Consider the following 14,304-nt stretch of genomic DNA (forward strand, 5'->3'; position numbering starts at 1 on the left):
AGTGAGCACTTGAAGCCAAAGTGTATAGCGGCAACCAAAAGGCTTGTTGATGCACTCTGGAGAGCACACTGCCACCATATCGAAATGCTTGCAAACCATACAAAGGAGAGGTAACTTGATTTCAAACAGGTGATTAGAAATTTGGATCATCCTCTCATGCTCCTTAATGCCACCCTTGCCAGCACTTCCATACCCTAGTACAATTGCAGGGAGAGAAAGAAACCTTGAGGGGAGCCTCCAATCCAAATCGCAAGGAGAGCGGTATGCTGCCACCTTGCCTGAAATCCTCCAAAGCAAAATATTTGAAACAGTGTTCGAAATGCTTGTGAGGGAGAGTAAGCAAGGGTGGCATTCTGATTTGCTTGCATCATTGTGTGGGTTGTGGAAAGGCGGATGTTGTTATTTGCTGAGTCCTCATTGTGCATGACTATGGAAAGGCGGCTGGCCAAGCTTGGGAAGACAGAATGGAAAGGCAAAATGGCTAGGTGTGTGAGAGGAGAGACTAAGAGACTAAGTGCGGAGCCATATGACTGACACATGGTAGAGTGTATGACTATCACATGCTCCAAAATAAGGTTGTATAAATGTACTTAAAACCCCAAATGATTATGTGCAATTTTCCCAAGGTTAGGGCAAGGATGTTGAGCATGATTACATTTTATGTGAGTGGTCTACATGTCCTCAACAAAAACTTTAAACAAAATTTGGAATAAAATGTAGTGTTAATGATCTTAGCTTATTGCAAACAAATATATTCATGTACCACCCTCATAGTTGTTAGATATGCTCAATGCCCCACTCTCTTGGTAACCACCAGTGGTCCAAGGTGCTCAAGTAGGTCTATCAATGAGACCGTTGATGGTAGAAAGGTGATTGTATGGAAGCCCCTTGCTCTTGCTGGGGTATGGGGACCAACTAGCCCCCCTGGTGGGGGTTCGGGGGTGAGAGCCCCCGAGGCGACGGTATAGGAAATATTTCTTGAATATTCCCAGGGACGACTAGTCGGTTCCACTGACTAGGTTGACTGGTCGGCTTCACCGACTAGGTTGACTGGTCAGTTCTATCGACTACGTTGACCCGACTACCACCCTCATAGCTATAAAGAGGCGACCTCCCCAGTCCATTGTATCAGATCATTCAGATCAGATCAAATCTTCTAGCTAGTAGCTCTTCACCTAGTATCTGTCTAGATCGCCATGTAAGCTCCACTGTGGGAGCGCACGAGTGGACGGAGCCATCATCTGTACTACATCAGTATATTGAAGGAAAATTTTGTTCGTCTCCAGTTTGCTGTGTACTCTCTATTCTTTGTTAGTTTCTGTTCCGCTGCATATATGTACCCACAAGATTAATCTATGCATATCCATGATATTCTATGCCCTTAAGAACAATTATGGGGGGGATACATGAGAGGCAGTATAAGTGACTGCTAAGGTTTTATTTGTTTTGAATTCCAACTAGGAGATTTCATTCCTTGTGCTTGATAACTAGTAAATTCTTACTCATAAGAAATCATCAATATCAAAGTTCCAATGTGTAAATAGAGAAATGTTGTGTATGGAAAGATTAACCGTGGCGAAAAATTGATTCGTTGCTATTTAACTATGAGGTCTTAGTCCCATGATCTCATTGTGTTTGTGTACCCAAAGGCCAATTCTATTTTCCTATTGAGGACTCACAATTTATCTCAAATTTCATGTTCTCTCATCATGCTATCTCCTCACCATTTGTCAAGTTACCTTCTAGGAGGATGTTTATCTCAAATGGGAGTTATCTCAAATTTCTTTTCATTGACTTCTGTTTGAATCATGTAGTCATCATGCCATACTTAAAGGAGAAATTTTGTGATAGTGTTAAAATTGAAGCATGGGTCTTGGAATAGAATAAGGTTCTATGTGCTAATTTGCACAAAAGATTTGCTAAATTCAAATTTTTATGTGTTTGAATTGATTAAAAAGAGACGAAGTACACGTACACTAATCCATGAAAGTGTGCAAGGACCTTGAAAGCTCCTTCAAAGACCATAACATTTCTTTCCACAACATGGAAGCAATAGCAAACTCTCATGTAAGATTTTATTAATGTACCTTCAATATATTTTTTATTGACTTGAAGTGCTTAAAAGGAGATGCCATACATGAATGCAAGAATATGCCAATCAAGTTGCATATTTTGAGGATTGGTTATTTGGGTTAACGGGGAGGGTTATGTGATTAGCTTATGGGAGTAAAAGGTAAAACGTGCAAGAGGTTAATTAGGTTAATCACAATGGAAATCGGATTGAAGGAATGCGGCCATGATACCCCAGAGGTGATTTGGGCCATGATACCCCAGAGGTGCAAATCAGGGGGTGAAAGGCACTGGTTCAGGTTGAAAGGGTTGCACTTTCAAGGGGATGGGTTGGCCAATGTGAGGCGCTCGTGGTCCCATAAGTAAGAATCCCCATTTTGTTTACATAGTTGTGAGGTTGCTTTTGAAGATCGATTCAAACCTTAGTAGGCTCACATGGCTCCTTCCTTGAGTCTCTCGACCTTTGAGTCTTAGAGCCTCCTTGTTTCCTCATGGCACTTCCCATTCCATACTCCTTGTTAGACGGCCCTTTCAATCAAGGGAGGATCTCCCCTGGTGCGTCCCTTAGACTTGTCAAGGCAGATCTGAGTGGTTGTGGTAGCCTTTCCCTTTCGTGACTCGGTGACCATTTCCGGCACATGATCAACGATCATTCCGTCCATGCCGAGCTCCTGGAGGTGGTGCAACGTCTCTTGCATATTGCTGTGATGCCACATGTAAATCAAGTCACGTTTTCTCAGCACGTTAATAAGTCAATGAGAAAGTGGCTTTTTCTGTACAAGAATCGAGAGATATTGACGCCATCGAAACGGTTCCACAAATCAAACATAACCGTCCCTTTCAATTCGTTCTCCACGAACAGCCACGATGACGCAACAATCCATCAGCAACGGATCTTTCACACACACAATTTTGATTCTCAATATATCACTATCGACAACGTTCGAACACACATTGTATCGGAGATTATATCTCAATCATTGTGAGGAGGAGAATTTCTCACTTCAATTCGCCGTATGTGAGCAACGACAGCCCCGCATCCTTCACCTCGCGCACAACTTCTGGATGCTCAAGAATGGCTTTTACTTCGGTCACGATGCCTTGCAATCCCCCTGAAATTTTAGTTGGATTGTTAGTGCGCCATTGGAACCAACCAGCCGCCTGCTTAGGACGAGCGACAAACCTGTCCTACAGACTTCAATCGCTGCACTCAATGAATTTCTTCGAGGATCAGGGTATAAATCCGATCCGCCGTCCGTCAAGAACAAAACCTGATGCAGTAGCACGCAGATTTTCCTCAGTACGCGAACCAGGAAGCAACCAAACAACTCTCGAATCGGAGATTTCAAGCAGCTCACCGGGTACAAGGATTGATCTTGTCTCAGAATGTGCACAGCATCAGGATGAAAGCTAGAAAAGAAGAGCTTCCGCCCCAAGGCACGCTCCTTGACAACCTGTGTTCGTCGACACATATCAACGATTCCGCAACATCTTTCTAAGAGCGCCTTATGAGCGCTGCATATGCCACTTACTTTCAAAGTAGCTCCGATGCACCGCCTCAGCTCGGAATCTGAAACTAGATTACAATCATCGAACTTGAGCTCAATGTTGAATCCGACAGTGGGAGAAACTTGTTCGAAAGCATCCTGGAGCGTGCACAAGGAGTCCTCAACCGAAACTGTCCAAACAGCCAGAGCCCCGTCCACGGTTTTGCGGTGCAGAACCTTATCTGCCTACACTATCAACGCGAGAGATTAAAAATAAAACGGATATGTTAAACAAGCAGCTCTTTCTACCTTTAAATACCTTCAGATCTTCCTTTTGATATCCGATTCCAAGGAACTCCCGCACAGTCAGTTCGGCTATTCGTTTTTGCTGCAATCTGCCTGCTTCCTAGTCTCCCTCCCAGATCATTTCCTCACCGCAGAATCAGAAAATGATGTTCCAAGCAGACCGATTCACGAACATCTTGGGCAACAACGAAATGGCTCAAGAAAAAATTATACCTTATCTTCCACAAACATGCAATCGTCGTGGAAGATTACCGGGTGCCCATCTTTGGTCACCTGCCGAACGAAAATGTGTTGGACCCATGCATAGAGCGTTTCACGTTCAGAAAATCCCAAATCGTTTGGACGGATCGACAGACCTGTACGTCGAATTCCACAAAATCTGCGCCTCTTCTGGCAGCCAGATCGAAAGAAACGATCGTGTTCTCCATAATAGAAGGTCTGGGGTCGGCAATCATTCCAGGGGCTACCAATTTGTTCTTGCCGCAACCCCTGTGTCCAATGATAGTTAATGTAGCTTCGACCTCGCTTTTTCGGGCTCCTGCAGCAGGCCAAAAAGATGATATCTGTAAAATATGCTTTGCGACTACCAACTATTCCTTCTGATTTCTGCTCACAGAACTCCAGAAATCACAGAACTCCTAAAAACTGCTTACCTTCCCAAAAGCTCTGCATAGAAGGGCCCGAATAAAGGGATTCCAAGGGGAACATCTCCGAATATTCACTCGGAAAGAACAACTCGTGAAAATCTGCGTACCTCGACCTGAAAAACTTTGCATTGGAGGACCGGAAGAGAGGAATTGTGCAGGGAACCTCTCATTGTTTCGCACGAAGAGGGATCGACGACAGGAAGCCGAAACGCGATCAGGCAACGGCACTTGTCAAACATGCATTTGGGAATGAAAGTCGAGAGAACTCGAGAGTTGGATCCGACAGATTGCGATTGGGAGATTTCAAAAAAACAATGGTGTGACGGATATGATAGCATACAGATCGCATGATAGAGACGCTAAAAAAATTAAGCATATATATGAGACATTTATAAAACAACAGTGCATATAGGCTTCATTTGTTTTAAGAGTGCATGTATGCACAAAAGCAAGTCAAAAAGAAATTTAAGGATAATTTTTACATGAAAAAATGCAAGGTTACTTCAAAGGGGATAGCCCTCTACTTAACCTTGGGATAGCCTCTGCTTAACCTTGAGAGACCTCCCTATTGTCAGTGATAGCTCTCTATATTTCAAAGTTCCTTTTTTTGTCATGGAGCACATAACTACAATCTTAAACTGGAACTTGGATTGTGAAAATATCATAAAGATTAAAAAAAGCAAAAAAAATATAAAATGAGACATGACATAAGGTCCATCAAGACCCGGTCCTCCCTGCAAATGTCAGGGGTCGTGTTATATTATTGCCTGATGATGTGCAAAGATTTGCGCCTTTTGGGAATTGAAGCCCAATCAATAAATGAATAAGATTACACTCACAAGAGCTCATAACTCATCCTTGGTTGCAACCTAAATAATGTTATGTCATGGACTAGAACCATATGAAATGTCATCCCTGAACACTCTCAAGGACCGAGCGATCTACTACTCTACTGTAATGTCAATATCAACCTGGCATCCAAGATATCTCGAACTTGCATCGCACGTGGCATCTGTATTGCTGATTTTGAATCTTACTTTGCATCGAGAACATGCATCAAAAGAGAGAAATGTTAGGCTGAAGCAACATCAATAATATTAGAGTCTAATAGTATCGACTAAGTACTTTATTGTATTGAATAAACAATCACTCGGGCTATGTTGATAACCCAGGACAACATCAATCGAGTGCTGGTTTTCAACACTAGGTGCGAGATCTGGGTCTCTAGTTGCTGCAAGAATTACAACTTCATCATCAAATTGAGTTATTTTCTATTATCTTTACTAAGCTATGCATGTCTTCTAGAAGGATGTCAAAGTGATTCATTTAAAACTGTAATGGTAGCCCTGTTGATAGATTTTTTCTCTTTTAAGAAAAAAAAAGGCGAGCCTGGCATTCAATACAACAACAATGGACCCAACAAATCAATGGATAACATCTTGCACAAACATAACTCAATCCATGTCATGCATTAAAGTTACACACCAAGCGATTGTTTATTTGATGCAGTCATGTACCTATTGGAAAACGGGATGACCTCTGAACAACTATGGACTATAACACTCCAAAATGTCATTTTGAACTTCCACAATAATGACCAGCACGCAATAAATTGTTTCAACATATTTTTGAATTTGAGCTTCAACAACAAGGAGTTAAAACACACGACAAATATCTTACATGAATGAGTGTTCCGATATCATGTGGTGGTCTTCGAGGAGATAGATTTGCCATTGCACGGCTTTCAAAGTTCCTTCAGAGACCAATTTTAAGTGTGGTCATCTGCAATCGGAAATATATGTGTGCTGTGTGGGAATGAATTCGTATCAACCTCATTACGGATCTTGTATGATGATAGTTCTATACACCCTTACCACTTTGAGCTGCTTTATTTGAGTTTTTTTTTTCTTTTACAATCTTAGTAAACAACAATCTTTTCATCGGTAGGCATAAAGCCCGTTTGGCAAGCATAAAAGCTATTTGGTTGGCACAAAGCCCTTTCAATACGTAAACATTAGTTTTCAGATGAACCGGCTTTTCTGGTAAACGATATTTTTTTCAAGCGAACTGGCTTTTTTGGCAAACAGCTTTTTGGATTGCAATTTTTTCCCAGGCAACAGCTTCAGTAACTCTGTCTGCCATAGCTTTTGCTTTACCCAAGGATCTATGCAAGACTTGGCATCGAATTTTCGAGAGAGGAGAGAAGTTTTCCTTGACATGTAGATTTAGCAGTAGTGTACATCTACTAAACTCTAATCTCCAGCAGTAGCAGTGTCCCTCGTCTACTCAACTCCAACCTCCAGCAGTAGTGTCCCTGCTATTGTAGCTCTTCACCTGCTCTCCTAAAAAACTAATCCCAAGTGCTACTAGGTCCCATCTCCACGTAATCACCCACCCACCCTTAGATTTGGTTGCACGTGATAGTCACTCTTCACAACTAGAGCTCAGCATTGTAACCTCGTTCCCTTAGCCTAACATTCGATAATGTTTTGCCACTTGTATGAAATTAGGTTCCCTTTTGTATTTCATCGTTCACATGTTCTACAATTCCCGGTGGAAAATCAAAAGGCTTATAGTTTGAACTACGATCCGGCTCTCTCGCTCAGCGTTCCATGACTCCTCATGAAGAATCCCTCTATATGGGTCTTCTACCTCAATTTTTCCTTGTATTGTCTTCTATCTCAGCTACTGCCAATGCTAATTGTAAATATATATCCTCCAGCTCTCTTCCCAAGAAAAAAGAAGAGGGAGGGTGAATGCTCCCCAAGGATGAAAGTCTACCAGTTTGACTCACCCATTTCGAGTTACATAGCAATCAAAGGTGTAATCCTCGGAACATTTGCATTGATTCTCTGTGAAAAATCTGAAGATGGTCTCTTCCAATGACTCTTCGGTCTCTACCAATGCAAGATAAAATCTAGTCACCTCTCACTGAGAGATTCCCACAAGCAGCTCCTTTTAAATGAACCCTCGATACTCCATATCTGGCCTAATATCATAGCAAGGGGGAATCTGCAATGAATTAATTAATAGATATGCATCATAGATGTGAATAGGTGGCAACTAACACTCGATGATGCAAGCGAAGTTGTGGAATTCTTTGCACTTATCAGTTTGTGGTAATGCACCTTTCCAGCCTTCAAAACTCTTTTTTGATCACCGACTCCTTCGACGTGAAATCTAGGCCATGGACAACCTTGTATATCCCGGCCGATCACCATCTATTTGCTCCACACAAGCTTGACAAGGGCTTTGACATTACTGCAACAAATCTCCTTCTTCATGAACCAACGTGCCCTCAAATGGTATTCATGACAAGTAAAGGTGGTTGTTAGCTAGTGCTAACAAGGACATTCCTAAATGAAAAAAACATTTGACTTATATTAGACAAAAGGGTCCTAATACAAAGGAACAAAAAGACCCAAAACAACCCATATCATGTGCAACCACCACCCATGCAAAAGAGGATTTCAACATCATCCAAGAATACAAAAACACTTTCAGATGCTACCAACCTTCCAATGATGAAAATTGTGATAACTGTTGTGCCATGAGAGATATCATAAGTGGAACATGCTTCAGAGAAAGCCATATCTATTTGCAAGAATCCATGTCGCACTGCCTCCTCTAGTTTAGTGGGAAAAGGCACATCATGTACAATGAATTGTAAAAGATTTTTTTTCACAAATTGGGCAGCATCCTTGCCATTACGTCCATCAAAGACCTGGATGAGCAAAAACCAAACTTGAATGAAAGGTGAAAAAATATAGAATTCAATAAATCTTCACAACTTTTATACAATGAAGCACTCCTAAGAGTGAGGCCATAGAGGTCCAGCAGGTCAAATTTTTGTTCCTCTATCTAACAGCAGCTCCACTATTGCCACATGCTACAAAGAGAGGAATGGCTAGGGAAAGGTGGTTGCAAGAAAGGAGAAGAACGACTGGTGGTTGCTGAAGACAGTTTCAGCTTGCTCCAAGCCTTAAATGCATCCTTCAAATAAGGAAGGAGGTCCTTTGGAAAGGATGGAGCATCTGTTTGGAGTTCTCTATTCTTGGCTAGAATGGCAGGTAGCACTGAAGAGCTAGTTCAAGTTCACACTACCAAACCTTTGTTACTTGATCAGCCCTCAAATTTTCTTGCATGTGGCTAGGCTCTAGGGATTAGGTAGAGAATATCATATGACATGAATTAATCCAATTGACGTGAAACTCTTTAACATTATAAAGCATATACCTTTATTTGAGTTTGTACACATACTCCATAAAAGGATCTAGGGGCTCCATCGAAGCAACCTACTCCTAAGTGCTCAGCCAGATCATCAATGCGAACATGTTCGTCTTCCATAGTAACTCTACGACCAATGTTAGAGCAACCACCTCATTGAATAACAGGCTTGAACTCTACTTCCACATAATCTTGTGATTCACAAATGGACAAAGTTCCCAAACTGGTTTCATCCTATAACAATGGAAAACGTGTGGAAAATGAGCAATACGTCACCAACAAGCCTTGGCATGATATAGGACAAGGCAATCCTGTTCCTTTTTGAAATATAAAACTCAATCAGTCCTTGAGCATACCCTATCAACATCTTACAGAGTTCTATAGCTATGCCTCAACAGAGGTATCGGTCACGGAAGCTTGCCCAAGGCTTCTGCCCAAGGCTTCTTCTATGTCGTTGGCTCTGAACCGTGGCCATCACTACTATCACACGCAATTAGATTATTTTCTATGCGGTGGAGATGTGAACAAATCTCATATGCACCTTGCAAAACGGTAAAGGCTTGGTCAATTCTACATAGGCTGCCATCATTGAAACTCCCAAAAAGCATGAAAATTTTTGCTGATCCCGCTTGAGAACCAAAAAGCATTATGTGATGGTATTTGCCCGGCAAAGCAAACTACTCGATGTGGAAATGTATTGCTTTTAGATGATGGTTTCAATTCTATCAGTGGTGAGCCACTTGTCTTCTCTTTCAAAAGTTGTATTCGACTCATTCGCTGAATCCAAATCTGAATTAGTGGAGACTTCTTTGTCAAGACACGAATGAACCCAAAAAGAGCAAAATTCTCCTTAAAGCCTAAGACTATACTGGCCCTTGTTGAAGATCAACTGCATATTTCTGACTGGCAAATCCATTTCACCGAGACGACGTAATCCAAAGACTCTATACAGAGACTCTACACCTGTAGGCAATGATTGGAGCCCCATCTGACCACCTCTCTAGTACACGGACTGCAAATGATGGCTCGTTGGAACCTGCAAGAATGCACTTCTCTGAGTTGGATGGACCGAAATCGCTGATTACAATTTGCAAACTTGAGCCAAAATTGGAGAGTAATTCTCCAACTCTATCAGAGAAAAGAGGGAATTGGAGAGAGAAATTTTTTCTTGAACCTCAATTGTGTCAACACTCGGAATATCATTATATGAAGTTTGGCTGGTTCCATTTTCATCCATCAATTGTACATAAGCATAGGCTTGATTGGAATGAAGCATGACATTGCATAGATTGCTTTGCTTATGCAGTTGGAGATTGTGTGCTAATGTGTGGCACCCAAGATCCTAGAAAGCCTCCATACATTGCCAAATTAGAGAAAATTGAGGCTTGTGCATTGATACTACAGGCTTGAAGAATCTGTGGGTGGTCGAAGGTAGTTTCATGGAACCAAAGTTTTTTGAGCTTTTTCCTGTTCCGTTCAATGATAGAGACTCCACATTGACTTGTAGAGGCAACTATTGCTTGCTTTTGGTGTCCACTTCACTTTAAGAGCTTGGAAATACCTTCATTCTTGAATCTCGGATCATTTCATTGGATTTCTGACTCATTGTGTCTGTTTCTGCGTTTTTCTGCCCGGGTGTTGGAACTCAAGTTTGGAGCAACCATTTGCAGATCTGTCAGTTCCGGTGGACTTAGGAGGTCCTAAAACTTCTATGTTGCTCATCATTCGCACTCCGGTGGAGTTTACAAATAGCTCTGTTTCCAAAAACGTTTTTTAGTCCGTGTGTTGGACCCAGTGATTGAGACCACGGTTTCTAAAACCGTCTGTCCCATTGCATTTTGGATGCCCAAAAACCCCTACCTATCAGTTCTTACGTGATTCGGTGGAGGATTTTCAGAGTTATAGATCTCTGTGTATTCGATTTCGTCTCTCTGTTATGCATTTTTCATTCTAAGGTTTTGAAACCTTAGATTTATGCCACATGGCAGTGGATAAGTGTTGACTCCCATTTCTCACTCATCGGTTGGGATTTTGGAGTTCTGGCAGAGGAGAGATATTTGCAGATTTTGTTGCTGAGTCCGATTATGCAATGGTGCCCATGTTTTGAGGCATCTCAGGTTTTATTTTAAGTAGCGGTCATTATCGTGGGACTATGATTTCTTGAGCATACCTTATGGAGATCACTCTGGTTGCAGTTTGTGCAATGTGTGCTCATTCGTGGTGTGCATCGGGTTGCAATGGATGATTTATAGGCCATTTGGATGCATTGCGGTCCTTATTGGATGCACTGCTAGGCCCAAATTGCCTTGTGGGATGCTATTTTTAATGGACGCTTTGCACATGGATGCTATTTTATGCTGAGGGACAGCTTTGACACATAGCAAGTAATGCACTGATAGTGCTATGCTCTCTTGGATGAGATATTATTGATGCATATGCCAGTGGACGGTGTTTATGCTTGAGTCATTTAACACTTATTGGCATTTTGGATTGCCATTGCAGTTGGCATTTTCTTTTGGGCCAGATTTGCTCATATGGATGCATAGTACATGCACATGAGTTAGCTACATCTTTTGATGCTTTGAGCTTTGAGTTTTGATGATATTTCAGTCTATTGTGGCATACACATTTGGGTGCACCTGGTATTTGGTGTGATTCTCTCTTATAGGCACTAGCATTTGGGATTTTGCTTTATTTGCATCATGGCATCCTCTTCCATGTCTGAAAAGGAGATTTTCAGCATTAAAAAGTTTGATGGGACAAACTTTTCTTTGTGGAAAGAACAAATAAGGGATGTGCTTATTCAAAAGAAGCAGATTAAACCCTTGGCAGGGATTGAAGCTAAGCCTGCAAATATGTCTGAGGATGATTGGAATGAGTTGGATGCATTAGCAAAATCTACTATTAGACTTCATCTTGCAGAGTCAGTTTATTTCACAGTAGTAAATGAGCAGACTACGGAAGATTTGTGGAAGAAACTGTGTGCCACTTATGAGAAGGAAACTGCCTCTAATAAAGTTTAGCTCATGAAGAGGTTGTTTGAGCTGCAGATGAAGGAAGGGGTCTCCATTGCTTCTCACTTGAATGAATTCAATATTATTTTCAGCCAGCTTTAGGCTCAGAAGATGAATTTTGATGCGGAGACTAAGGCAATATTTCTCTTATGTTCATTGCCATCCTCATGGGATACCTTTCATACAGCTATCAGTAACTCTGCACCTGGTGGAGTACTGAAATTTGATGATGTTGTGGGTAGCTTGTTGGCCGAGGAGATTAGACGGAAGTCTATGGATGGTAACAAGCAAGATGCAGCCTTAAATGTGCAAAGGGGCAGATCACAGTTCTCAGGGGGAAGTCCCAAGAAAGAGGAAAGTCTCGTCGCAAATCCAGGGCATGGAACATTGAGTATTACCACTGTGGCAAGAAGGGCCATATGAAAAAGGATTGCTACAAGCTGAAAAGAGAGCAAAAGGATAAGAAAAAGAATGCAAATTGGGGTGCAAATCAAAAGGAAGAGAGTCCAAGGGAGGACAAAGGAAAAGTGAAGATCGAGGAGATCAATGCAATCACACATGATAGTGACAATGACGTTCTCTTCATGTCTAGTTTATCTGCAGGGTTGCTTACCACTTCAGATAATGCATATTCCCAGGATTGGATTTTGGATTCTAGTGCTTCATTCCATGTTACTCCCCATAAGGAATGGTTCTCCACTTATGACAGTGGAAAGACAGGTTGTGTGCATCTTGGAAATGACTATGCATATGACATAGTGGGAGTAGGTGACATAAAGTTTTCTTTTGCAAATGGGTCTGCATTTATTTTTAAAACATGTGAGACATGTGCCTAAGTTGACCAAGAGTCTTATTTCAGTGGGTCAGCTAGATGATGCTGGTTTTCACACCACTTTTGGCTTTCAGAGTTGGAAAATTTAGAAGGGCTCTATGCTTTTGGCCAGTGGTGCCAAGTGTGGGACTTTGTATCCCTTACATGTATCAGGGGTATTTGATCATGTTGTTGCAATAACCGAGTAGCCAAGCACTTCTTTGTGGCATTGCAGGTTGGGGCACATGAGCTAGAATGGAATGAAACTCTTATGCCGTTTGGGTTATGTACCGCATTTGAGTTTATCTGATTTTGAATTTTGTGAGCACTGTCTCTATGGGAAGCAGACGGGGAAGAAAGAGTTTGAAAAGCTTGATTTGGTGCATTCAGACGTATGTGGTCCCATGCCTACACGGTCATTAGGTGGGGCTGAATACTATGTGACGTTCATTGATGATGCAACTAGGAAAGTGTGGGCTTATGCTATAGCTCGGAAGAGTGATGTGTTCCAGGTATTTTAGAAATGGCTGGCCTTGGTTGAGAATCAGTCAGGTAGAACGCTTAAATGCCTACGGACTGACAATGGTGGAGAGTATCTCTCTCATGACTTCCAGCATTTTTATGATACACGTGGGATTAAGAGGGAGCTCACATTCTCTCGTACTCCAGAGCAAAATCTAGTTGCAAAAAAGATGAACCGTACCATTCAAGAAAGGTTGCAATGCATGCTTTCCAATGCAAGTCTTTCTGGTGGTTTTTGGGTTGACTGCAGTGCATGTGGTCAATAGATCACCTAGTAAGAGTTTGGATGGCAGTATTCTTGAAGAGGCATGGAGTGGCAAGAAGCCCTCTTACTCTCATTTGCGTATATTTGGGTGTGAGGCACATGCACATGTGCCAAAAGAGCTTCAAAAGAAGCTAGATCCTAAGTCTAGGAAATGCATCTTTCTGGGTTATGGTGAAAGTGGAAAGATGGGCTATCGTCTCTGGGATCCAGAAGCAAAGAAGATCATACGCAGCCATGATGTAGTCTTCAATGAGAAGAAGATGCATAAGGCACCCATGAGGGATGTGGAAATGAGGAGAATCACTTTCCAGAATGTGAATCCACTTGCATATGTTGATAGACAGCAAGCTGTCCATGCACCAAATGTGCAAGAAATGGTACCAACAAGTACTCCCACAGGTATACAATCAAGGGTAGATGATGGATCATCTATTGGTGGAAATGATGAGCCAAATGTGGCTGATATGTAGGTGGGACAGCAAGCTGAAATGCCCTTGAGAAGATCATCTAGAGTGTCTAGACCACCTGATAAGTTTGTTCCAGGGGTAGACTATGTGATGCTTACTGATTGCGGGGAGCCTTCTTGCTATAGAGAGGCTATGATGTGCGAGGATCAACGCAAGTGGGAGTATGCCATGCAATCAGAGATGAGTTCACTTATGAAGAATAAGACTTGGGACTCGGTTTCTTTGCCACATGGAAAGAAGGCATTGCCATGTAAATGGGTCTACAAAATGAAGGTCACAGGTGATGATATGCCTAGGTACAAGGCCCATTTGGTCGCTAAAGGGTTCAAGCAAGAGAAAGGTGTGGACTTTAATGAGATATTCTCTCCGGTTGTGAAGATGACCACACTTAGATGCATGCTTGGACTAGTGGCATTAGAGGATATGGAGCTTATGCAGATGGATGTTAAGACAGCTTTCTTGCATGGGGATTTGCATGAGGAAATTTA

At 41.9% G+C, this 14,304-nt stretch overlaps 1 protein-coding gene across 1 annotated transcript; it reads right to left on the reverse strand.

Annotated features, from left to right (window-relative positions):
- Positions 1–2,588: 2,588 nt before the first annotated feature.
- LOC147885432 (glycerophosphodiester phosphodiesterase GDPD2-like) lies at positions 2,589–4,571 on the reverse strand. Its single transcript, XM_087397028.1, has 9 exons — positions 4,517–4,571; positions 4,220–4,401; positions 4,077–4,136; positions 3,877–3,963; positions 3,603–3,803; positions 3,429–3,524; positions 3,254–3,341; positions 3,074–3,182; positions 2,589–2,772 (listed from the first exon to the last, which is right to left on the reverse strand). The coding sequence occupies exons 1-9, from the start codon at positions 4,569–4,571 to the stop codon at positions 2,589–2,591; spliced, it is 1,062 nt and encodes a 353-aa protein (XP_087253154.1).
- Between the last annotated feature and the right edge of the window lie 9,733 nt (positions 4,572–14,304).

This window comes from Dipteris shenzhenensis, chromosome 25 (genome assembly GCF_047967505.1).
Source record: "Dipteris shenzhenensis isolate YYH24624 ecotype China chromosome 25, Dip_SZ_1.0, whole genome shotgun sequence".
Taxonomy (NCBI): Eukaryota; Viridiplantae; Streptophyta; class Polypodiopsida; order Gleicheniales; family Dipteridaceae; genus Dipteris; species Dipteris shenzhenensis.